This window comes from Rosa chinensis, chromosome 7 (genome assembly GCF_002994745.2).
Source record: "Rosa chinensis cultivar Old Blush chromosome 7, RchiOBHm-V2, whole genome shotgun sequence".
NCBI lineage: Eukaryota > Viridiplantae > Streptophyta > Magnoliopsida > Rosales > Rosaceae > Rosa > Rosa chinensis.
The window spans coordinates 50,443,967-50,470,266 of record NC_037094.1 but is presented as its reverse complement, the minus strand read 5'-3'; the positions used below and the strand labels follow the sequence as shown (position 1 = coordinate 50,470,266).

At 38.2% G+C, this 26,300-nt stretch overlaps 1 protein-coding gene across 1 annotated transcript; it reads left to right on the top strand.

Annotated features, from left to right (window-relative positions):
- Positions 1-19,133: 19,133 nt before the first annotated feature.
- LOC112180671 (E3 ubiquitin-protein ligase RNF170) lies at positions 19,134-26,069 on the top strand. The gene is made up of 5 exons (XM_024319233.2): positions 19,134-19,406; positions 21,819-22,018; positions 23,567-23,668; positions 25,505-25,556; positions 25,665-26,069. The coding sequence occupies exons 1-5, from the start codon at positions 19,316-19,318 to the stop codon at positions 25,775-25,777; spliced, it is 558 nt and encodes a 185-aa protein (XP_024175001.1). The 5' UTR covers positions 19,134-19,315; the 3' UTR covers positions 25,778-26,069.
- The last annotated feature ends 231 nt before the right edge of the window (positions 26,070-26,300 follow it).

Sequence of the window (26,300 nt, the reverse complement as noted above, 5' to 3'; positions counted from 1 at the left end):
AAAAAAAATTGGGAGCCAGTTGCGTCTCGATATGTGTACTAAAAGATTTTTTCTTCTTCTTTGTTTGCTAGGAAGAAAAAAAAAACTAATAAATTTATCCCTTTGTAAAGGATCTTATCTTTGAATTGGGTTTTAAGATAAACTTTTCCCATCTCTCAAAGTTAAAGCCGAAATTTTCATATCCTTTTGATGGGAGGTGAGTATTTGGACGACTCTACGTCCAAATCTCCTAGCTTGATAGAAATGTCACAAAAGATATATATAGTCTTTCTTTTTAGCTTGTGATCCACTCTTGTTTTAAACAAGTTGTTTAACATCTCTTTTTGATGTACTTATCATTGCTATGTTCTAAGGAATTAGATACAACTTTGAGTTTTTGTCCATTTACCCTAATTCTAGGGTCATTTATCCCACTTACCCCATTAAATTTTTTAAATTCCCCATTACTTATAAAGACTCTAATAAGTTCTTCCCTAATACATAATTAAGTTTTTATTTTATTTTTAAATTTTAGACTATTTTAGCCTCACTCCTTTGTTACAGAGAGAGAGAGAGAGAGAGAGAGAGAGAGAGAATGGAAGAGAGAAGCCATAGGCGCCGGAGTCCGGTCACCGGTTGCTGGATTCCCGCCACCGGCCGCCACCTTAAGGACTTCTTTGAAAACCTCGCCGGAGGTCCCTAAAGAGGTTGTCGGAGATCTCATAGGCCCTCGAAAAATTTTATTGCCCCCAAATAGACTTTTATCCCCCTATAAGCCTCTATTGCCCCTCAATAGAGATGTAATAAACCTCTATTGCCCCCAATAAAGGTCTATTATGACGTAATCGGAGATGCTGGTGCTTGGAACTGGAGATGCAGTCGAGGTCGGAATCGGAAGGGCTGGTATGTAATCGAAGATGCTAGTGCTCTGAACCGAAGATGCAGTCGAGAACTAAGACTGGTGAATTATACCGTTTCCTGTTGAGCTCTTGCCGGAAAGGATTGAGGAAGATAACACCGGCGACTGTAATCACGAAGGGAGCTCTTGCCGACCCGGTTGAGCTCGACAGCAGCGACGATGAGAACACTGCCGGAGCCGCCGCGAAGAACAACAAACCCTAACCTCCCGGAGCTTCTGGAAAGCCGACGACTATGCTGTGGGCCCTCCAAGAGGCCATCTTTGGCCAAAGGGCACTTGGAGCACGCACGAGTCCGACCACCCAAATTTCTTTAGCGCGGAAGACAAAGAGAGAGGAGAGAGAGATTGGGATGAGAGAGCGGCAGTGCTATAGTTTATTAATTAGATTGGGGGTAAAAATGTCAATTTAGTTTAAATTGAATAAAAGGGAATAAAAATATGTTGCTGGGGTAAGTGGGATAATTTTTGATCATTTTGGTGCTTTGGGTCAAGGGCACTCCAACTTTCTTATGATTGAAATAGAGTAGTCTTTCTTTGTCAAATTACTTGCACATGATTATAACTTTTATCAAAATTTATAAACAAAATCTCTATATTGGAATTTTGAACCTAACTCTATATTGGAATTCGGCAACTATAATCTATTCACCGTGGACGTAAAAAAAAAAAGATGATAAAACCCCAAGAAATTACCCGTAGGTTTCATAAGATCTTGTGTCTTTCAAAAAGAAAAAAGATAAAAATATAGCCTAAATAATTAATCTCATTTTTAGGCCACTCCTTCCCCATGCCGTTGTCATAATCTATTCTTGGAAAAGAATAATAACACTTCTAGAAAGGTTTGTTAAGAATTTTAATGCCGCTACGCACTTGGTTTGGATTGATGTCTCTTAGTTTCACTTTATACCGTAATCCCCAAATCATGTCGATTTCCCATTGTTGTCTCTTATTCAGGCTTGTTATTCATCATTATGTGCAATAAGAATACTATTATTTAGTCATTAGGTCTTCTCACTGCAATCCAATGCTTATATATAGTCCCTGGTTGCCAATTTGTTGAACTGTCAGAGATCCATTTACCTCTAGCTGGTGAAATGAATCTGAATTTGATGAACACGCTCTATGCAGGATTATGCATCACAAGGTCTTTTACCATAAAGGATATTTGGAATGCATTTAACTGATTGAAGTGGCCCTTAGCTAAACTAGGTACATGTTATTGATCAGCATGTTCAATAATCCAATTCCATACTTTAAGGGCTTCAGTTGAAGCACTTTCTAGTTGTCATTTTTATTAGGTTTGACAATTTCCATGGCATATTTGGGTTTTCTTCTCTTAGGCTGACGCTTTTTTCAGAATGGACGCGGATTGGAATATAACTGGTACATGGGATTTGGAATCTTTTTGCACAATCTGCATCCTAAGGCCACCTCCAACCCAAGAAGACAAAGTGCTAGAGGGGCATTTTTTTAGCCCAATCCAACTCCAACTTGGGGTCATCATGGGCCAGGCTAGGGCCGGCCCTACCCTAAATTTTAGGGCTTAGGGTCGGGCCGGGCCGGGCCTAGTCAAAGTCAACAAAATTTAGGGTCGGGTCGGGGCTTAAATATGCTAACCCTTACCCGCCCCAAAGGCCCGAGCCACTAGGGCCGGGTCAGGCCGGCCTTCCGAATAGGGCCGAAATGGGCCTTAATTTGTTTAACAAAAAGAAATATATTTTTTTTATTTTTTTTATCTCAAAATGTGGCTCAATGGTTATATAGGTAATAAAATACTCATTATTTTTTGTTGATCATATTTAATATAAATATATATATTGGACTTAACTTATAAGTTATAACATTTATAAATATTAGTTAAGATGGTTATATTCAATTAACTATCTCTCTAAATCTCCCAAAATTAATTGTTGTTTAACAAAGGAAACAAAAATTAAAGAAAATAAAGCTTAGAAAAATCAATTACAAAAAAGAGATAAGTTGTATGTTATAGACTAAAGAGAAACAAATTTAAAAATAGAAAATTATTAGGGCTCAATTGGGCGGGCTTAAAGGGTCAGGCCGGGCTTGGCCCTGACGGCCTCAAACGAGCCGGGCTGTAGGGTAGGGCCGGGCTTTATTTGCATGACCCTTACCCTATCCTATTTGAGAAAGGGTAGGGCCGACCCACCCTAATGCAAGGGCCGGGTAGGGCTTCAGCCCTATGGGTAGGCGAGCTTAAGGTCGAAGGGCTAAATGATGAGGCGTAAGTCTCCAACCCAACAAGTTAAGGGTCAAAGTGTTAAAAATTAGGGCTATAGGTGAGTATAAAGGGCTAAATTTAGCCCTAAAGATGCCCCTTTAAAAAAATTGGATCAGAAAGCTGTGGCCCACTAATTGGGATTGGAATGTGACATAAGCATGACGTCAGCAATGACTAGTATTTATTGATCTCACGTACTTGCCATATGAAGCTAGAACAAAATCCCGGAAGTCGAAGAAGAAAATGAAGAAGAAGAAGAAGAAGATAAAGAAAAAATGAATTAACAAAAGAAAAGGGTAAATTGGTCATTTAATTTTTTTTGTCCCCACGTGCTTGCCATGTCATCAATTTGATGGTGCCGTTACGGAAATTGGATGGAGGTATCAGGTCGATATCAAAATAAGACTTCAGGTATCACATTGGTATAGTTGAGAGTTTGGGTATCAAATTAGCCTTAGCACTGGAGTTTGGGCACTGACACTAAATTTTTATCTTGTTAATATGTGTTTAAAACTATTACAGATTGCTAGCTAGGGACTATGGCGTTAGCTGTTAGTGATCCTTATCCTGCTCTCTCTTTTCATCAGATCAAATCTTACAACTTTTGTATGTTATATTAATATCTATTTCATACTGGTCATTTCTTATCTTCTTACCGCTCATGATAGTATGATATAAGGATATATAAACATTTGGGTATTGTACTTACAGATGTTGGTTGCTTATTTGTTGAACAACTAAATGATCAACAACTCCTCCTTGACATTTTGCTGAACTAATTCAAGGCAGGATGGATTGTCAGGCGGTCTTACACACCATAAAAGAAACTAGGTACCCTTTTGACTCGTTGAAGTGTCTCTTAACTAAATCTAGGTAAAAGTTAACAGCTTCTTAAGTAATCCAAATATAATGGTTTAAGGGTATTTGATTTTCTTGGCATGGGTTTTCTTTGTCTTAGTTTTTGTTGAATGGATGTTGATTGCTAGAACAAAACTTGGAAGCTATATATTTGTGCAATTTCTACCTTAACAATAAGCAAGTAGCCAAGGTAAACGTCATTACTTTCTAATTGTCAAATAATCTAATTTCACTACTTTTGATTTGTAATTTCCTTGGCATGGGTTTTCTCCTCTTAGGCTGAAGCATTGGTTGAATAAATGTTCATTGGTAAATGGGCCTTGGAAGTTGTTTGTGCAATCTGTATATGAACAAACGCAAGTAGCCGGTAGATGTTTCTCTAAAAGATTTGGTGGACATCCTCTCGCTCAAACTCTACCAACATCACCGTCCAAGGTAAATAAATATATATATGGTCCATATCCATGGTACTCCTTTCTGTTGAGCTCCATGCCCATATAGTCTGGCCTTAATCGAAATCAGTGGTCCTAAGAATGTAAATACAGCGTTGCATAAATAGTTTAGCTATAGATTCATGTTATAGATCGAGTTTAATCTCCAAAAATAAGTGAATTTATGATAAGGAATTTGAAGATACAAAAGTGTTTGAAAGTAATAATAGGTGGTTCAATAATTGGAGCTGCAGGATTATGTTGGTATGGACGGTATGGTGTGTTGTTTCTTTCCTGGTAATTAATGTCTGGTGTGTCTCAACAACTTTGTTTTGCTTATCTTACTTTTTCCATCATCATGTTCCCATGTTTTAATTTAGAGTTTTTATCACCACTGGGGTTAAAACTTTCTTGCATCGAACATAATGATATCCGACTTTCAAAAGTGAACAAAATAATACCTAAATTTTTAAAAACAAATCAACTTGATACCCAACTTTCATAAGTGATCAAAATGATACCTAAAGTTTTAAAAACAAATCAACTTGATACCTGTTTTTTTTTTTCTTCCCCTAACTTCTTTGTTAAATCAAATGCAAAATCAAGCCCAAAAATTGAAGGGATTTGTGGTCAAAGGGCCATCAACCATCTATAACCCAATCTTCTTCTTCTATAGAATTAAAAAAATCTTCTATTCAATTTCAATTTCTACCATCGATCGTAGAAACAAATAAAATTTGGATGTTTCCCAACTTCTAAAGAAACAAAGAAAAATGGGAAGAGAGAGAGAGAGAGAGGTAGAGATAGAACCAGAAGAGAATTAACAAAGTAAAATAAAAAATAATTGAAAAACAGTTTTTGTGTAAATTACTATTATAACCCTACAAAACACCGCACCACACGCGATCAATTTTAACAAAAAGTTACAAAACATAAACCGAGGTATCAAGTTGATTTGTTTTTAAAACTTTAGGTATCATTTTGATCACTTTTGAAAGTTGGGTATCATTTTGTCTGGTGCAAAAAAGTTTTGACCCTAGTGGTGATAAAAACTCTTTAATTTAATGGGTCTTTGACTCAAAAGCATCAAAATGAGCCAAAATTTTCCCACTTACCCACCAACAGTTTTTTATTCCCACTAACTCAATTTAAAATGAAATGACTATTCTGCCCTTGACCTAATTAAAAAACCACAACCAGTGCCACTCTCTCATCTCACCCATCCCGATCTCTTTCTCTCTTCCGGCGATGTCCCTCTCTCTCCTCCACGTTGTCTCTGTCTCTGTCTCTGTCTCTCTCTCTCCTCCACAGAAGATCCTCTACTTGATCAAGTGCGAGCTGTGCTTTTCTCTTTTGGTCAAAACCTGCTGGAGGCTCGAGTCCGATATTGCACTTCCAAGAGCAACTCTTTTGGCGATCTTGTTGTTGTGTTTGGTCGATTTGCGGTTAACGTCAGCATCGAACACGTCTGGTCCATTTCGGCAATCTGACCTCTTTTTTTTTTTCCTTCTGCTGCGCCGATTGAAGAACCATCATCCACACCTAAAGACGACGAAGCAGCTTCGGTCGGAGCTGCAACGCCAGAGTCGGAGCTCCAAAGCACCGGCGAGAAACGGTCCACACTTGACATGGGTGCCTAGAGCATTTTCTGGGTGCCCAAATAAGTTTTTTTTTTTGGTAAAATGGGGGCAGAAGGAAAGAAAAAAGAAAAAAGAAAGTTTTATTGGGGGACAGTACAGATCTGTTAAAGGTATATTGGGGAGCAATAGACGTTTTGAATTGATGTAATCTCCTTTTTTTTTTTTTTCTTTAATCAAAGTTTTATTTGTCTAATTTTAAGGAAAGCAGTTCCTATTCCGGCGACCGAAAGGTCTATTGGGCGGCAATAAAGGTCTATTGGGCGGCAATAAAACTTTTCAACGATCTATGAGATCTTCGATGACCTTTTTGAAGGCCTTCAGCGAGGTTTTTAGAAAAGTCCGGTGGGTGGCTGCTAGTGACCGGAATCCGGTGGCCAATGACAGGACTCTTGCGAAGTCTCCTGTGGTCTCTCTCTCTCTCTCTCTCTATGTAACAAAGGGGTGAGAGTAAAATAGTATCAAGAATACACCCAAAAAAAAAAAACATAATTGGGTATTAGGGAAGACCTTATTAGAGTCTTCATGGGTAAAGGAAAATTAAAAAACTTAATGGGGTAAGTGGGATAAATGACCCTAGAATTAGGGTAAATGGACAAAATCTCTTAATTTAATTCAAATTCATTCCTAACACATGCATTTTCAGGTAATACAGAATTGATTTCCTTTAGTTTTAGTTATAGTAAGTCATCAATTGTGCAACCGTTTTACTCGGGATATCTCACCAAGTGACATGTATAGAACCGCTACATTAAAGCATCGAACGATCAAGGACTAGGAAGGGGGTTGAGAAGCTGATGAGGTGCCACACTGGTAATCAGCTAGGTACCTCTATATCAAAACTTGGTGTTCTTCGTTTTATGGTCAAGATGGAAGGTTTTTTCAGTTTAGCTTGGGAGAGATTTCATAGGTTTCCAGTTAGCTTAGAAGAGATTGCTATAGTGTTAACTATTACGTACCTTTCCTTATGTCGTCTGCTTGCCTATTACACAAAATCTTGAATTCTTGTATTTATTTTATTATGCAAATGTATTTCTCTCTTATAGTATTATTGTCTTTTTTTTTTGTGAGCCTATATATATATATATATATTTTTTTTTTTTTTTGAAAAAAAAAAAAGAAAAACCCTTAGTTCACTCCACCCTTACATATGTCAATGAGAATTGTTGATATTATAAGTCTTATATAATTGTACGGGAGGCTTACACTTTCATATATTGTCAAACTTTTCCAATATTACTACGTTTGATATCTTAATTTCCATGACATGTTTTTTCTTATCATATAGGCTGAAGTCGATCTTTTGTGGAACTGAAGGAGATTGGGATTTGAGGTAGAAGCCTGCTTCAATGATGGCTAACTTTGCTATTGAGGTAGAAGCTTCTGTTGTTATTAATGGCATCATACTGACCTGTCAGTTAAATGTCGAAAATGTAGCGACTCTTGTTAGGATTTTAATGCTTCTATTTTGTATTTGAACAAAATATAATCGAAACCACAATTTTGGATGATTTGATTAATCTGCAGTAGCAAATGAAGCATGAACAGATGAACAAAACTCAGCAAACTTTTGTACTTGAGTTTCAGAACTTGTTCCTTCTTTTACGTTAACTATCTTATCCCTTAAATAGGGTATAAGATTAACCTACAAAATATCTAGAATGGAGCTAAATTAACTAGATTAAAAAGTACTTTAGATACAAAATATCTAGTTAATGTGAACGGAGCAAATAGTAATGAAAGTGGATGCAAAATATTAGAAGCAGCGAACTCTTTAGTAGTGAAGATCATCCTGAGTGAACTCTTGCTTAGCAACTGATTCTTCAGCGAACTCTGCTTCTCAGCGAACTATTCTGATGTTTTGTAGCTAGACCAAGAAATCATTAATTCTAACACTCCTTAATACTTTGCTTCTTCATTCCTAGTAGGCCTCTAAAGGTATCCAAACCTCTTTCTTGGCAGTGCTTTGGTGAAGATATCTGCAATGTGGCCTTCGGTATTGCAGTAGACTAGATCAACCTCATTCTCTTCAATTGCATCCCTGATGTAGTGAAACTTCAAGGAAATATGTTTTGCCCTACTGTGATACATAGGGTTCTTGCTTATGACAATTGCAGACTTATTGTCATAGAGAATGGTTGTTGCAGATTTTTGTTTTTTACCAAAATCTTCAATGACTCTTCTTAGCCAAGTTGTTTATGAAGTAGCTATAGATGCAGATACATACTCAGCTTCAGCTATAGACCACTGATTTTTACTTCTTTGAGGTCTAAGAGAATACACTAGTTCCAAGTGTGAAAGTATACCTAGATGTGTTTTTCAAATCATCTACACTACCTCTCCAATCACTATCATAGAAACCAAAGAATTTTGGTTCTACATTCCTCTCATACATAATTTCAAAGTCAAGAGTACCTTGGATCTCAAGATCCTCTTTGTAGCTCCATAGTGTATCTTGGTTAGCTTGTGCATAAACCTGGATAACAAGCTTGCAGCATACATAAGGTCAAGCCTTGTTGCTGTCAAATAAAGCAAACTTCCCACTAAACTTCTATATATACTCTCATCCGCATAACTATTTCCATCTTCCTTTTGAAACTTCTCATTGACAACTAGAGGTGTTGCAACAGGTTTGCAACCAAACATCTTAAACTTCTCTAGAATTGTCTTTGTATATTTTTTCTATGGAATGAAGATCTTCCCTCCATTGATTGAACAATTTCAATTCCTAGAAAATAATATGCAGGATTCCAAATCACTCATTTCATATTTCATCATCATGTTAGACTTGAAATTTGAAATCATTTTCTTACAACTTCTAGTAAATACCAAATCATCAACATATAAGGAGACAATAAGAACGCTTGATTTACCTTCAGTTTTGGTGTAGTGGGCAAGTTCATTTTCACTTCTTTGAAACCCTTTCAGTGAAATAGGAATCAATCTCACCATACCAAGCTCTTGGGGCTTGTTTCAAACTATAAAGAGCTTTCTACAGTTTATAAACTTTCTGCTCTTTATCCTTGATGATGAAATCTTCTGATTGCTCTACAAACACTTCCTCTTTTAGTTCTTCATTTAGAAATGCAGATTTTACATCAAGGTGGTGCAGAAACCAACCTTTTTGTGCACCAATGGAAATCATACTCTTATGATCTCATGCCTTGCTATTGGTGCAAAGGCTTCATTTAAGTCAACTCCAAGAATATGTGAGTACCCTTTTGCTACCAATCTTGCGTTGTTTCTTTGCACTAATCTATCTTGGTTTAGTTTTGTTTTGTAAATCCACTTTAAACCAATAACTTCTTGTTATCTGGTCTATCAACTAGCTCCTATGTATTGTTCTTCACAATCATAGTGATTTCATCTTGCATTGCATTCTTCAAAATATCTTCTTTTACAGCTTCTTCAAAATACTCAAGTTCAAACAAGTAGGCATTGCAACTTTCATATACATCGTTCAAGCTTCTCAACTTGATTGGTGTTGAACCTAGAGTTGATGTTGCATTTGAAGGTATTGGTGAGGGTTGTTGAGGACTGTGAGGTGATCACAATTGTGGTGGATCAAGTTCCAGCTGATTTGGTACCTCTTGTTCATCTTGAACAATATTATCTTGCACATGTTGATGCAGAATTGAACAATGATTCCAATCCCTAGATGATTTCTCACTGAAGAGAACATCTTTGCAGATAATCATTTTCTTCTTGTACATACCTCCAACAATATGGAGGATTTGCTACATCATCAAGCATAAGTAACACCCTCTTAGGGGGGCCCACAAGCCGTGGTGGGGCCCAACCGAGACATACATCTCGTACCTTGACACTCAAGCTACCCTGTGGTGGTTGGATGCCGCAAGTGCTTACCGAGAAGCCACCTTCCTGACCTTGTCAAGATGCCTCCATGATAAGCTTTCTACACTAGAATAGAGGTTTCTCTTCCCACATTGGAAAACATGTAAAGGAAGGAGCCTCCCTCCCCTATAAAAGGAGACTCCTTCCTACTTACTCAACATCCCATTACATACTTTGTAATCCCCTTGAGTCGCAAGGCCCAAACACATATAGTGCAATATTGAAGTGGACGTAGTTTCCCGCTAAGGTGGGAGACAAACTACTATACATCGTGTTTCCCTCTTTCTCTCTCTTCTCTCTCATTCTCTACGTTAATTAGACCCATCAGTCACACTTCTTTTTCAAATTATAGGGCCTATAGCCCTTTGTATGTGAACTGTATCCCATGAACACAAATTTCTCACTTGATTCATCAAGCTTCTTTCTTAGCTCCTTTAGTATATGTGCGTAGCAGACTGATCCAAACACACTTAAGTGATTAACACTTGATTTTCTTCCACTCTAAGCTTCAAGTGGCTGGTTCCCATATTCTGGTATACTTCGTTAGATTTTCATTTTCTTTAATTTTCTAGGTTGTTGATTTGTCTTTAGAATAAAACTTTTGGGTGATGCTTTTGTCAGTTAGAGTCTGGTCTTCATGATTGTAATTTACATTTGACATCTATAGTTGCAACCCTGGTCAAGCTTGGAATTTTTTAGTATTAAGAAGGAAAATTTTTGCAAACAGTACACCAAGTAAAGACCACTGAGCATTTCGGTACACGAAATCTGAAATTCGACCCACTATCTAGACACTACGTCAATGGCTCCGTTAATTTGAGGGGTAATATGGTCTATTCAGATTTTTACTATGAGCTCTCTCTCTCTCTCTCTCTCTCTCTCTCTCTCTCACTATGACTCTATCAGCACCCCATTTCTCTTCCCACCTCCTAATCCCGATCACCTCTGCAATTCCAACCATCCACATCTTCTCTCTATTGGATTCATCAAACAACCCATTTGCATCATCCAACCTGCCTTCCTTACACAAGCCATTTATTAAGGATTCATCAAACAACCCATTTGCATCATCCAACCTGCCTTCCTTACACAAGCCATTTATTAAGGATTCATCAAACAACCCAATACAGTGGTCGCTGGGGTCGAGAGAGAGAGAGAGGGGTAGAGCTTTCTGGGTTGGGGTATGTTTTGTTGTTCGGCGGTGGCTTCAAGAGACTCTGATGAGGTATGTGGAGGGTGTGGTGGTTCTATAAGGCGGTCGGCGGCGGCTGGGTCATAGAGGAGTTAACCTCCAATCTCCTTTCAGTTTCAGGTCGGATCGGGAGATTCCTTCACACCCCACAATGATGGTGGAGGTCCTGAGTTAACCTACAGTGAATTTTGCCTTTGTTTCCTCATCCACCTTCTTTATTATAATACTAGTGTTTCTATTGTGATCCCCATTGCTCAAAGTTTCTTGCTTTTTCTTCTTTCCTTTAATTTTTTTTTTTTTTTTGTGTAAAAAGTTAAAAAATCCCAAATTGTAGAGGAATTGATAGATGGGTATTGATAAATAGGCGTTTAGAGAGCGACCCAGATAGTAAAGTTTTGATCTTTGGTCAATATGTGGAGGAGTGGGTGGAGAACAACCAGTGTTGTACTCAAGGATTTGGTGCACCATGGAGGACCTAGAAGCCCAAAACCTATGTGCTGTGTTTGGTTTGTGGCGTTTTGGGAATGATGAGGAACAATGTGGGTTTTTGAATTCTCCTGGAAAGTTTCAGAGAAGGGCTGGGTTTGCTTCTTCTGGTGGGGATGTCAATGGGGAGGGTGAGAATATCAGTAAAGGTGCAGGTTTGGGAGGAATGCCCATAAGTTTTGGGGAGGCCAAGAGGCTTATGAGGCTTGTTAATGTGGAGGCTTTGAAGACTAAGCTTGGGACAGAAGGGAAATAGGCCATTCCTTATTCTGAGTTGCTTGAGGCTTGTCAGAGCATTGGTGTGGCTAGAAGAATGGATTGATCTGAAAGGGAAGATGGAGAGGAGATGGGTTCTTGGATAAATGGATTGATAGAGAGGTGTGTGGATAGTGGCGGCTGTGCCGATGGTGAGCCGGGGCTGAGAGAGAGAGAGAGAGGAGATTTTTTTTCTTTCTTTTTTTTACCAAAAAAGTGAGCCAGAATGTGAGAATACTAAATCACCCTTTCACAAATGAACAATGACATAAAAGTTAACGGCGTTATTGAAATCGTGTCTATATAGTGGGTCGGGCTTCAGATTTCGTGTACCAAAATAATTGGTTTGAAACTTTATGTATCAAAATTATTAGTGGCCTTTAGTGTTAGAATCAACATGGACTTGTCACACATTAACATATAGTAAATTGATAATTAGCTTAATGTCAAAACTAATTCAACATGGACACAAACTATAAACCAATATTGTAACTTAATGAAGCAGTGTATAAATTCATTAAGGATAGTAATCCATTGCTTAGTCTACAAGAAAGGCTACAAGATTGTGATACATTAGGAATCTAACTAGGAAACCTAATCCGATATGGAATGCTTTAATGGGAAGCTTCTTGAGGGTTAAGTCACCTATATAAATAAGATGAATTGGTCCATGTTGCCACCACGATTATTGCATTAGTTCTGTCCATTGAGAAGCAAGGTTGGTAAGTAACAGAAGGCTATATTCTAGTAATCGTTGTTGTGCAGTTGTAGAGATGGAATCCATGCCAGTAATTTCTGAAGGTAAGTCTTGATTCTTATGTGATTATTATCAAGCTTGTATGCATATGATTGTGAGCATGTGTATGGTTTTACATTTAGTTGATGTACTCTTTGCAAAATTTTTCCTATTAAGAAATGGTGTGGTTATTGCAACCCTACCAACAACTTTCTTCACCCTAATTCAACTCTATCTTGCACCTATAACCCATAATTCTCAATATCTCCAATTCTCAACAAACGTTCAGAGTATCCTTCCAATTCGCATATCAAGCTCCATCTATTTCTTCAAAATTTCTAGAAATTAGGTGGGTTTTCTATAACCCAGAATGGTGGTTGAGAAAACATGCTATAAATCAGTTGGCAATCATCCATTTGTTGTGGGCATCCTGCTTTTCTGTATATTTTTGCACAAATCATTTACTGTTGTTGTTAAGAGAGGAAGAGAACCCTTCTGGGTGACTATGGTCATGACAAGAGTGGTGAAGCTTCTGATTTCGGGTCAGATGGAGCGGAGAGCTCATCGCCTGATGCTTCAATGGTAGATGTAGCTTCAGATAGCAGTGTTGAGTCTGATGAAGAACGAGAAAACCAGGGTGGACAAGTAGATTGGGATGATGGGGTTGCTTACAAGTAGACAAAATCAGGTGGGTTGAGATTTTGAGAAATAAATAATGGTGCTTGAGTTTGGATTTGGGAGAATTGTTACTTGCTAGAAATAATCTACAGTATATCCAAAGGGGTTGAGTTCTACGAAGATTGAGAATTCTAGGTGTGTTAGAAAGGGTTGAATTCTTTGATTTAATCTCAGCCATCTAAGCTCATTAAAAATAGATCCAACAACTGTCGTGTTATCCCTCAAATTGGACAAAAAAAGGGATCCTTTAGTGGAAGGCCCTGTGTGTGTATGTATATATATATAGCCTTTCTCATGAGGGATCCTGATGTAGGACAAGTAGCAAAGAACTATAAAACTAAGAATGTTGTAGAGATAATCTGCAGTAGGCTAAGAAATAGAAAGATAACTACTATAATCACACCAGTAGGTTCTAGGAGTCACACCTAGGAAGGAGGTTGAGTCACACAACCAAGGATAGCAAACGCTCTCAATTTTATTAATCGTAATCTGGAAATAAAAGACTACAAAGGCCTCAATATATAGAGAGGCTAAAACAACCCTTGAACAACTAGGACCAAGTAATCCTAACACCCCTAGGCTTAAGAAGATTCCCAAATACTAAAACAAATCCTAATAAGAAAAGAAGTCATAAAACTTTCCAAATACTTGCTGACCCCAAATCAGTCAAGTTCCCATGTTGACACATCATCTACTAAGTGCCAGATCAAGGCTTGAGCCTTGGAACCTTCTTTTCCATGTCTCTTATATATAGACTTTCAATGGCTTCTGCCATGTAGATCCTCCATCATTTCCCCTTGGCTTGAAATCGATCGTATAGATCAGGGTCTAAACGCTGCAGCTCTACATCAATAAGCCAAGTACAATCAGAAAGTAGACTATGATGCCATTTGACGAGATACTTTTGATATCCACCATTCCTGGTGGATACAATCTGATGATCAACAATATCCTCTATGGTATCTCTCGAGCAGGGTGCTCGTGGAAGCTGAACAATGGGTGTGGCATCTGTATCGTTAGTGTGACCAGGGTACAAGGTGAGGTCCTCAACATTAAAAACATTACTGATGCCCATATCTTCGGGTAGATCAAGGACATAGGCATTATCACTGATTTTCTTCAAAACTTTGTAGGGACCAGCAGTTCTAGGATGAAGTTTCTTAGAAATCCCAGGAGTATATCTTTCAGGCTTGATCCTTACCAAGACCATGTCACCTTCATTCAACGCAACAAGCCTCCTCCTTAAATTGGCGTGTGCCTTATAGCCTTCATTGCTCAAGGCAATTTTACGCCTAACATCATCATGAATGTTGCGAATATGACTACTAAAGGACTCAGCTTCAGAGCTAGGACGTGCCTCAAGTGGCAAAGGAATCAAATCAATTGGCTTTCTAGGAAGTAGTCCAGTCACTATCTCAAAGGGGCTACGGCCAGTGGATCGATTTTTAGAACTGTTATAGGCAAATTCAGCCATAGGGAGAACCTGGTCCCAGCTAATTCCATGATCACGAACTAAACAGCGAACTAAACAGCGGAGCAATTCACCCATACTTCTGTTAACAACCTCTGTTTGCCTGTCAGTTTGTGGGTGGAAAGTTGAGGAAAACTGCAACTTGGTATTAAGTAATTTCCATAGGGTACCCCAGAAATAGCTGGTAAATTTCACGTCGCTGTCTGAAACAATAGTTTTAGGCAACCCATGAAGTAGTACAACTTCTTGAAAGAAAAGCTTAGCAATGTGTACCGCATCAGAAGTCTTGGAACAAGGAACAAAGTGAGCCATTTTGGAGAAACGATCAACGATGACAAAAATGGAGTCGTTGCTTCGGATTGTTCTTGGTAATCCAAGTACAAAGTCCATACTCAAGTCTGGCCATGGTTCATGTGGTATTGGTAACAGAGTATACAACCTAGCATTCTTCTTCCTACCTTTACAAACTTGGCAGGTCCTGCACTGAGAAATAACCTTAGCAACATCCCGTTTTAAGCTTGGCCAATAGAATCAGTCTTCTGCTATGGCAATTGACTTGTCTCTGCCAAAATGACCAGCTGCACCACCACCATGCAGTTCCCAGATCACTTGTTCATGAGCAGATGTGTTGGGTAAGCACAACTTCGTACCTTTGAATAAATACCCATCATGTAGAGAAAAATCAGTATATTACCTGCCCTGCCCTGCCACGAAGTCAGCGTATATGCTGCTAAAATCTTTGCACTTACGTATAACAGAAGAATACTCTTGTAGAAAGGAGACCCATTTGCCATGTCGGTGACTGAGCTTCTTTTAGGAGTTGATATACGTAAGTGCCTCATGATCAGAGAATAAAACAAACTCTTTTGGTATGAGGTAGTATCGCCAATACCGAAGTGCTTGGATTACCGCATAAAATTCTTTGTCGTAGGTGGAGTATCTCTTTTTAGCTTCATTTAATTTTTCACTGAAGAACGCAACAGGATGCCCTTCTTGGCTTAATACACCTCCAATTGCTATATGAGACGCATCACAAGTGACCTCAAATACTTTTGTAAAGTCTGGAAGGCATAGGACTGGAGCTTTAATCATTTTCCTCTTGATAGCCTCAAATGCTAGAGATGCTGCTTTGTCCATTGAAACTGACCTGCCTTCATGCAATTAGTAATAGGTGCCATTACCGTACTGAAATTTGGTATAAAGCGTCGGTAGAACGTTGCTAAACCGTGAAAACTTCGAGTCTCTTGCAAAGTTTTAGGAACTGGCCACTCCACAATTGCTTTAACCATAATTGGGTCGACCTCAACACCTGTAGAGGAGATAATAAATCCCAGAAATACAACACTTTGCTTCATGAAAAAACACTTCTTCAGGTTTAGATACAACTTCTCTTGACAAAGAATCCTTAGAACTTGCCCCAAGTGATTGAGGTGTTCCTCCCTTGTTCTGCTATATATTAAGATATCGTCAAAGTAGACAACCAAGAACCGACCAATGAAGGGTTGTAGTACCTGATTCATAAACCACATACACGTACTAGGTGCATTGGAGAGACCAAATGGCATCACTAACCACTCATACAAGCCATCCCTTGTCTTGAACGCAGTCTTCCATTCATCTCCAGGCCTAATCCGTATCTGATGGTAGCCGCTTTTTAGGTCGAGTTTTGAAAATTGACTTGAACCAGCCATCATATCCAACATGTCATCGAGCCGCGGAATAGGGAATCGATACTTAATAGTAATCTTGTTGATAACGCGACTATCAATACACATGCGCCAACTACCATCCTTCTTAGGTGTTAAGAAAGCTGGAACAGCACAGGGACTGAGACTGTCACGAATAAAACCCTTAGATAACAAGTCATCCACTTGCCTTTTGAGTTCAGCATGTTCACTCGGGTTCATGCGATAGGCTGGAAGATTACGCAATTGTGAACCTGGAATGAAATCTATGGCATGCTGAATAGAACGCATAGGGGGAAACTCGTTAGGCAACTCTTTTGGAGCCAAATCTGAAAAGCTGGATAATAATTCAGTTAACTTCGGATTTTCTGGACAAACTGGAGAATTCGGGACAGCGGTGATTCCTGTAGTTTCTTTTGCCACTACAGCATATATGACCCTAGCTTCTTCACTCTCTACTTGAAATTTCTTCTTTGTGAGAATATGAAGAGATTTCTTGTTACTCCCTATGCCTTTAGATGCCTTTCCCTTGTACTTTGCCAAATCAGCAGCTTGCATTGGCTTCAAGACCACCTTTTTCTTGTTGAACAGGAAAGAATATGTATTTTCTTTACCATTATGGTTCACATCCTGATCAAACAGCCACAGCCTTCCCAGAAGGATGTGAGCTACCTTCGTGGGGACCACATCACACCAAATAGAATCAGTGTAGTCACCACAAGAAAACAAAACAAGGCACTGTTGAGTTACTGGAATTTGGGTGCTATCAATCCAAGCTACCTTGTATGGTTGTGGATGTGGTTGTGGTTGAAGTTTAAGGCGTTCAACCATTGAGCTTGAGACAACATTCATACAACTACCGCTATCAATAATTAGCTTCTGAGCTTTATCCCCACAACGAACTAACATTTGAAAAATAGCTGTTCGACGCCAGTCTTCTCCCCCTTTTAGGAACTGCTAGCACACTTCTCACGACAGAGGAAAGGGAAGTGTCATGGTCTTCTTCCTCGAGATCATCTGCATCATATTCCCCCATAGTCGAAGTCATCGTTTCCCGCTTGATGCTTTGGTTCTTCCTCTTACTCTATTCCAATATGCAGATTCTTCTTTGGACATTGATATCCCATGTGACCTGGTTGCCCACACTTGAAGCAAACCCTTGATTCAATGGCTTTTGAAGAAGAGGGTTTAGAATCTGGTGCTCGATTGAATGATGGGTTTCCTGTCCTTGTTTTACCAGCAGCCTCAAAATATTTTCTTTGAGCTGTGTCATTACCCTGACTCCCAGATTTCCTCTCTGTGGTGTAACCCAAATATTCTTCCAAGTCCAAAGCAACTTGGAAAGCATGTTCTACGCTGTACACTGGTTGTCGAATCATCTCCATCTTTATGTCAGGTCTCAAACCAGCCTTGAACCTTGCAAGAGTTTGTCTAGAGTCTTCTACAATCTGACTCCTTGTCTTTAACTCGTCAAACTTTTGCATATACTCAGATACTGACATGCTGCCTTGCTTGAGAGCAGTGAGCTTGTATCATAGTTTGTCAAGATAGCATGTATTTCTCACGCAACTTGGCCTTCATCTCTTGCCAAGAGCTGATTGGTGGTTGTACCAATCTCATAATATCACCTTCAACACCAACCCACCATACTTTTGCCAAGAGCACCAGTTTCATCTTAGCAAACCTCACTCGCCGTTCATCACCCATATCATACCAATCAAAGTACTCCTTGATTCTAGCAAGCCAATCTGAAAACACAGATCAGTTTTACCCTTGAAATCGGGCACTTCAACCTTAACTTTCTTGGTAATATCTCCAGCAATATCCACTTTGTCAGGCACACTACTAGATTCAAGGTATTCTTTGACCCAATCCCCAAAAGATTGCTTGTTCTGGGCCTGCTCTTCTTTGTCATCAGTGTTGGTTTCCTCAACTATAGTATCTTCTTCTTCATCTGCCTTATTAGTTGCGGAAGCTTTCCCACGATCTTCTAACTTTCTGATCTGAGTGTCCATCGATTCAAGTTGCTCAACAATCTTTAGTAACAAACCATCTCGCTGGTTGTCAGTTAAACGCCCCCTGAAGTTTTTCCCCGATCGTGTAGCCATTGGATCAGCCTTGCTCTAATGCCAAAATGATGCAGGACAAGTAGCAAAGAACTATAAAACTAAGGATGCTGTAGAGATAATCTGCAGTAAGCTAAGAAACAAAAAGATAACTACTGGAATCACACCAGTAGGTTCTAGGAGTCACACCTAGGAAGGAGGTTGAGTCACATAACCAAGGATAGCAAACACTCTCAATTTTATTAATCGTAATTTGGAAATAAAAGACTACAAAGGCCTCAATATATAGAGGGCCTAACCCTTGAACAACTAGGACCAAGTAATCCTAACACCCCTAGGCTTAAGAAGATTCCCAAATACTAAAACAAATCCTAATAAGAAAAGAAGTCATAAAACTTTCCAAATACTTGCTGACCCAAAATCAGTCAAGTTCCCATGTTGACACATCATCTACTGAGTGCCAGATCAAGGCTTGAGCCTTGGAACCTTCTTTGCCATGTCTCTTATAGACTTTCAATGGCTTCTGCCATGTAGATCCTCCATCAGATCCTTTTTTATTTTTTTTTATCTTATATATGTATATAGATATAGATATATAACGGTGGTAAGTGAATATAGGGTGAACAAATTAGTCAATACAGCAGCAATAATGCTGCTCATAATTTAATTTAATTTGAAGGATTGTGATCGTAAAAATTTGATTAAAATAAACAGTTACTAGTTTTGGTATATTTAGAATAGATTTCCAGGGAAATGCAAAGGAAAAGAGAGAAATAGTGAGAAGTAGTTGCGGGATTTGAAATCGAAAAGGGAGCGACGACGGGAATGGAGGCTCCTCCTGAAAACGATCTGTGCTCCGTCTGCCATGGCGTCTTCAACACTCCTTGTCAAGCCAATTGCTCTCACTGGTTTTGCGGTACTTACCTCTCTCTCTCTTTCAATCTCATATTCCTAAAATTCAATCTCTTTCAATTTCTCGTTGATCTTCCCTGATTTTTTTACTTTACCACTTGGATTCGATAAATAATGTTCCGAATTCAATTCCTCTGCTTTTACATTTGAATCAATTTTAGTTCGTGTATTGCAATTGGTTGCAAAGCCTTTCGTTCTTAGGCAGCGATTGTGTTCTCAATTCTAGACCAAGAGACTTATAATACAAGCCATAGGATATCTTTTCTCCTTTGATAATTGAAGTTTAGCTAAGAGAGGCGAAAGGCGGAGTTGTTAATGGTAGCTATCGGACTGGAAAACTGGAAAAGAGTCATTGGATTTATGGTTTATGTTGTAATGTAGGAGGAATGCTCACTTACATGGTTCTGTGGTGCTGCAGGGGAAATGTGTATCTTGCTATAACGCTACAACTGTACAGAAATAGATATGTCGTCGTGTCATGGAAGCTGGTTGTAGTTGCCATGGGCCGTTAGATTGTTCATTTTATTGATTTGAAGGCGAGTAAGTTTGAATGTCAGTTAAGAATCTGTATTTAGGCTTTGCATTTGCATGTTTTGACCCAAGTTCAGTCTCTCAAGATTTAGTCTCACATATGGCAGAGTTAGGTAAAGAAGGAGGAAAAAAAGGGTTAGTTCATGCCAAGGAGAATTAAGATGTATCAAAAAGTGCAGTTGTAGAGGTCCTTTTTTGGGGGTAGGGTTGTACAAGAGGGATTCAATTTTTGGATGTAAATTACTTTTTGAACTTTAGAATATTAAATCCACTTACACTTGGATTATATAAGAAATAGAGGGATTTGAATAGAACCTTTTGTTTCTGGAGTATTTGACCATAAAATGAATCAATTTTTATATGTGGGTGTTATGAAAAGCAATTAATACTTCTAAAGTCCATCAGCTATTTACAATCGAAACTCATACCCCAACCCCCCTTATATTATTTCTTTTCATCCACATGAACCATTAGTGTTTCCCTATAAGTCCAAGGGTACCCATATTGACCATGAAGGAGGGGTTAGTAGGAGTTTTAAGGCCAATGGTTTCCTCCCATGTGTTCTGAGATTTGAACCCTCTTATGGAACCTCCTTGCTATTTGCTAGAGTTTCCTGTCTTCTAGAGATTGTAGGGTTGGCAGGAAATCCCAATTTCCAGTCCAGATTCACAAATCAGGTTTGGGGGGATTCTATTTCTGGGTATCAAAAATAATTAAATAAATAAATAAACAAAATAATGGTTGATATTGGCACCTTACAAACCACACCCCTCTCTCCTATTCTTCATGAGTGTCTTTTGTCTTTCAATGCACATTTGCATGATAATAGGAAAAGGGGGGTGGGGGTGGAGATGGGTGGTGGTTTGTAAAAATTGGGGGTGCCAATTTTACCCCCTTTAAGGGGCAGAGGGTTGGCATAGCATTTAGGTGTTCCTTCAATCCATTCCTTACAGGAAACAAATGGACTATCTCATTTGTAACTTTGCGAAAGGCAACTCATTGAGGCTTATGGATAAAGTACCTTATTTATGTAATGGTTGAGATCTCTTGTGAAGGCCCCCAGAAGTTCCAGTCATATATTGTTTGGAGCTGAGGCTGCTTCATTAAGGGTGCTTCTCATGTTTGTCCATTTATATAATCTAATCATGTTTTAAATTTCACGATACCAACTGCATATTCCTGCATTCATACCAACAGACATATGCTTGAAAAATTTGTACATGCCTAGATCTCTGTATGAACTTATGAAATTACGAAGAAGAGCTTTCTTCCTGTATACCATTGGATTCTTTTATGCAAAAGTTCTATGCAATTAGTATGTTTTTGGAAAGATGAATGAATCAATCAAGGAGAACAATTAAGTAGTCTTGTGAAGCTAAATTTTAGATTGTTTAAGGAGCCAGAGGAAAAGGCTTTTTAGTATGTTTAAGTCATATCAAACAAAGACCAATGATTTGAGTCATGAGACAGATGAATTTCCTAAAACACATAAGCAAAGGGGGACGATCAAATAGGAAGAGGGTCAGTCTTCGTTATGGAGTATCTATTTTCTTGCATAGAGTTACTTTTCTTTCTCATGGAGTGTTTTGTTTTGGCCATTCTTTGTTATGGACTATGGAGATTAAGAATTCCCAAGTCTTTTGACACCTTCTGAATAATGAATTGTACATATACTGTACACTGCATGTTATGTTAGTTTAAGGATCAGATAGAGGATGGTGACTGTTTGATGGTAACATAAGCACATGAATAGCACCACCAGTTTTACTTAATAGAAAGCTGCAAGTATCAGAATTTCATTAGATATAATGTATAGCATGTAATCCCATACTGTTATGTATAAAATTTAAATAAACTAATAATGCATCATTGGCTCCTTTCTCAGGAAATTGTATTATGCTTGTTTGGGATCATGGATCAGCACTTCAGCCTTGTAAATGCCCTCTCTGTCGTCGCCAGATAACCTTGCTGGTTCCAACTGAGGCTTCATTGAGCCAACGTGATATGCCTGAGGTGGCTGAGATTCTAGACAGGGTTGAAAAATATAATCGCTATTTTGGAGGTCAACCCAGAGGTCTTACACAGGTAAACACCCCCTCAAATCTGTATTACATACCTTGGTAGATAGTAGATACACACATATATATATATATATATATTATTGTGAAAAGTATTTATATTCTATCTGCTCTTTTTTAAATATACAAAGAATATAAACATCTTTTTATCTTTTGTGGTTCCTAGAAAGGTACTGTACACTGCAACATGTTGCCCTACTTTGTCTCATTCTGTAACTAAATAAATTCTGAGCTCCACCATCAATTTCTGTAAAGGTCATATTATTCCTAGGAAGCTCAATTTTTGCCATTTTCTCCCAAGATATATTAAGGATAATCAATACTTTTGTGGAAGAGCCTAGACCAATGTTCAAATCAACAACATCAGAACTTTGTAGTAACTGAAACATGAACTCAGGTTAAGGCACTTTCATGTTACGATTTTATAGCCTAGTTTCTTTTCCCCATATCTGCTTTAGACTCCATTTTCACAGGCAAGGTTGGAGAGAACAACAAGACTCATTCTGACTCTGGCTGTGCTCTTGAACTTCATGTCTGCCCCCCTGAGAACTGTATGAAAAGTTGCTCAGTTTTATGAGAAAGTTGTTTTAAGTATTGAAATATGTGGGATTGTTGGAGGTTTTGGTGGTGATGAGTGTAGGGATATGGTGAATTAGGCTGGAGTTAAGAAGCAATGACTTGGAGAAATGGTGTCTGTGGCTGCTTGTGGTGGTTGGATTGGGTGCAGTAACTGTGGGAGTTGGAGCTAGTACAGCAAGTAGTGGGAGGGTGGTTTTGGTGGTGATGAGAGGCCATCAGAAGCCTAGAAGGCGAGATTTGAGTGCAAATGATTGGCTTATGCTGTGGGGTAGATTTTGAGGCAATCCAGTGTTGAGTTAGAAGGAAGCAGTTAGCTTAGTTGTTTTCTTCTTGGTTGACTGTTTTGCTCTGCCTTGTTGGCTTGTAGTTCTTTCTTCTTGTGTGAACTACTTGTCCACTTTTTGTTTCTTTTTTTCCCTCTTTCTGGAGTGGTGTTACTGTCTTACTGAAGTTTCTTTCTTCTCAAAAGAATAATAGGATACTTTCGGTTCACCGATTCCCATATATTTTGTCTGATCTTTAAAATAATTCTTTTCAGTTTTGTTTTACTACGAAGATAATTGTTATAGTGATGAGAGTATCGGGTCATTAGGTTCTGTAGCATTTCTAGTTTTCACTGGCTTGCTTTCAGAATTACGCTCCTTCTGGCAAAAAAATTCATCTGGGATATGGAGGATCATGATGTTTGTGCATGAACTATCCTCCTGTCTTTCTGATATGTTTTCGTGGAGATGATTTTGATGTTTGACAATAGTAGAGGAGTATTATGCATCTCTCTCTCTCTCTCTCTCTCTTTCTGATATTTTTTCGTGGAGATGATTTTGATGTTTGACAATAGTAGAGGAGTATTATGCATCTCTCTCTCTCTCCCTCCCTCACACACACACACACATCCAACTCTCACAGACACATTTTTTAATTTGGGCATATTCAAGCATTTAACACCAGAAATTAATGCCATTTCTCTTTTCCACAGAGAATGCAAGACCTTCCTTTTCTTTTGCGGAGGCTGTTACGAGAACTATTGGATCCCCATAGATCGCTTCCCCTTGTTATAAGGGCTCGTGTCATTATTGCAGTTAAGTAAATGACGCTAATATTCAATCAATTTTCTTATATGTTACATGTTAGTCTTTTACTTACAAAGACGCATGAGTGCTCTCATATATCCACATCAAGTTATCGTTATCTTTTTCTTTCCTTTTTTTGTTGATAAGAAACACATGTGTTATATACCAGACAGAATATAGCATGTAAAATGGGCAAGAAATCCATCAACATCTTGTAGAGGATGAAGGTGAAAGGTTTTCATATTCTAAAGATTAAACAAAAGTCAATTCTTGAGTAGATGGTATTAGGAAAAATTATCTAGAATGAAGTACAATTGGGCAATTATCTTTAACTAGAGCCAAACCTTCTATTTGGTGTTCATTTGTATTCTTATTTATGATTTTCATTTGGTTCTCTTCCCATGATTTAGGTTTGCCTTTGAGGTCGACTTTTAATCAAATTCCATATCGAATACTTAAGGAGATTTGAAAATTCTCTTGCACTGTCAAAAAACAATATTGGTGTATAGGGGAAGGTGGCATGGCATCAAAGAATTTCTGTCTAGTTGTCCAACTTATTTCATGTCTATATATAATATCCGTACCGCTGTGGTAAATTCATTAGAAAATAAGGCTGACTCTCTTTGGTCTCCCTCAGACTGTAGAAATTTTGTTCTCCAATTTGGAATACAATTATCCTACCAAGCAGGTTGGTTGTTCTGGTATGAGTAATTTTTGTGTTTTTAACAGTCCTTCTAGGGAAGTGGCTTTCCATATTTGCAATTAGCCAATTACACATGCCAATGTGTGGCTTGGGTTTAGAGGGATGTACCAGAAGATCATCGCACTGCCTTATAGAAAGATTTTGGGAAGAGTGGGTACTTCTAAGATTTTGGTGGTTGGTTGTGGTTGATCGTTGTTGGCGAGTTTATTTTACGAGCTAGATGGAAGCCCTATATTACTTGGTTGCTCTAAAGAGTCGTTTAATTAGCAAATTTAAAGAAAAATGATTGACATGTGGACCCTTGATGATATTAGATTATAGTTCCATACTTTATCTTTGATCTTTAGTTTTGCCTCTTCATAGCCCCCTTTTGTCATCTGCATTAAGTTGAAGTTGGCAATAAATAGACAATGACCCAATAACTGAGAAAAGTAGCAGAAAAAATATGGCCCAACATATGTGAAGGGTTGTCATTCCAAATAAACAAACACCATTTATTGGTCTTCTATTTTCACAGAATCGACTATTGAGCTTGCAGCTCAGATTTCTGCCGACTTTTGGATGAGAAGAACTTATGAGTCAAAAATTTGTTTACATGCAAAACGGCAGTGCAGTGGCTGATCCCTTGTGTAGTTGTAGCATATGCTACTCCATCAGCTTTGGCAGAATTTTTTTTCTTTCTTTCCATACTTCATTCGTTTCAGCTATTGTTTGATTTAGAATGGAAGAACCTGCATTACCATCTCAAGTTTTAATTCAAACCTGGGTTAGTAACTGAACCTTCCTCAGAAAGGTCCAAGGGAATACATAAGCAATATATTGAATTTCCTCTCGAGCAACAAAGAGCAGTTAACTGGTTGGACATGGAAAATCATATAGAATAGAACCAAAGTCTTAGATGAGTGATACCCATCTGTATTTACGCACGTTTTATGAACTTTATTAGGTGACTTCTCCTTAATTATGGGTAGATATATGATCGACTTATTCAGTGACATTCTTTGTTCTCTAGATCAATATGTTTGCAGTGGTAGATATTTTTTTAAATATATGTTATGGTGAATCGTTTCGATCCTATTAATGAAGTTTTCACCTGTTCTCTGTTTTTGTTTCTTGTTTTTTGCTTTTTATAAATGTACAGATGATACTAAGTGGTGCCTATGTACTCAGTCCTGTTGACTTTATTCCGGAAGGTGTGCGTATGATTTTTACTTTCATTTGGTTATTTATTTATTATCCCTGAGTTTTCTTCAGTACGTAGCACTATTAATACATTACTCTTGTTTTGCATGTTCTGGCAGCAATATTTGGTATAGTCGGTCTATTTGATGATCTCCTCATAGTACTCGTGGTCTTCCTCCACGTTGCTACCATTTATCGGTCGGTACTCTATCGACGCCATGGAGGTTCTTAAACTGTTGCAGTCATATTTCAACAACTGGAGATAGCTTTGAGTTCTTAATAGTAAGAGCTTTTGTTCTAGACTATATTAATTCGTAGGATTTGTAGAAGCCAAATGCAGGTTCTAAACTGAGATTTAGTTGCTTTTTGTGTGTAAAATTCCATGTACAATTAACTAGAATTGATTTCCTACGTGAAATCAGTAGGCATCCGTCATACGTTTAGTATCTTTATTCTATCATTACTTGTTTGTTCAGCAATTCTTCTTCATATTAAACTGAAAAGAAACAAAAACTTAACCAATAGAACCAGTTGCAGATCAGGATATATGAATGCAGCTTTTATGTTTATATTAAAAGTCTGAAGGATGAGTTGGTGCTATGTTCTTTTAAGTCCAAACCTGTTGGTATAGTTGCATTGAAATAGTTTACTGTTTATTTCTGAACTCCATTGTTTGGTTGAGGTGAACATTAGTGAATCAATTCGAAAGGAACATCAATTTTCTGACTTCTTTGTTGGCATAACAAAGGGTCCAA

What these genes read in the sequence shown, in the direction of transcription:
- LOC112180671 (XM_024319233.2), top strand. Translation starts at nt 19,316, where the DNA reads ATGGAGGCTCCTCCTGAAAACGATCTGTGCTCCGTCTGCCATGGCGTC. An exon ending in TTGCTCTCACTGGTTTTGCG is followed by an intron (nt 19,407 to 21,818) that starts GTACTTACCTCT and finishes CTCCTTTCTCAG; the next exon opens with GAAATTGTATTATGCTTGTT. An exon ending in GGGCTCGTGTCATTATTGCA is followed by an intron (nt 23,669 to 25,504) that starts GTTAAGTAAATG and finishes ATAAATGTACAG; the next exon opens with ATGATACTAAGTGGTGCCTA.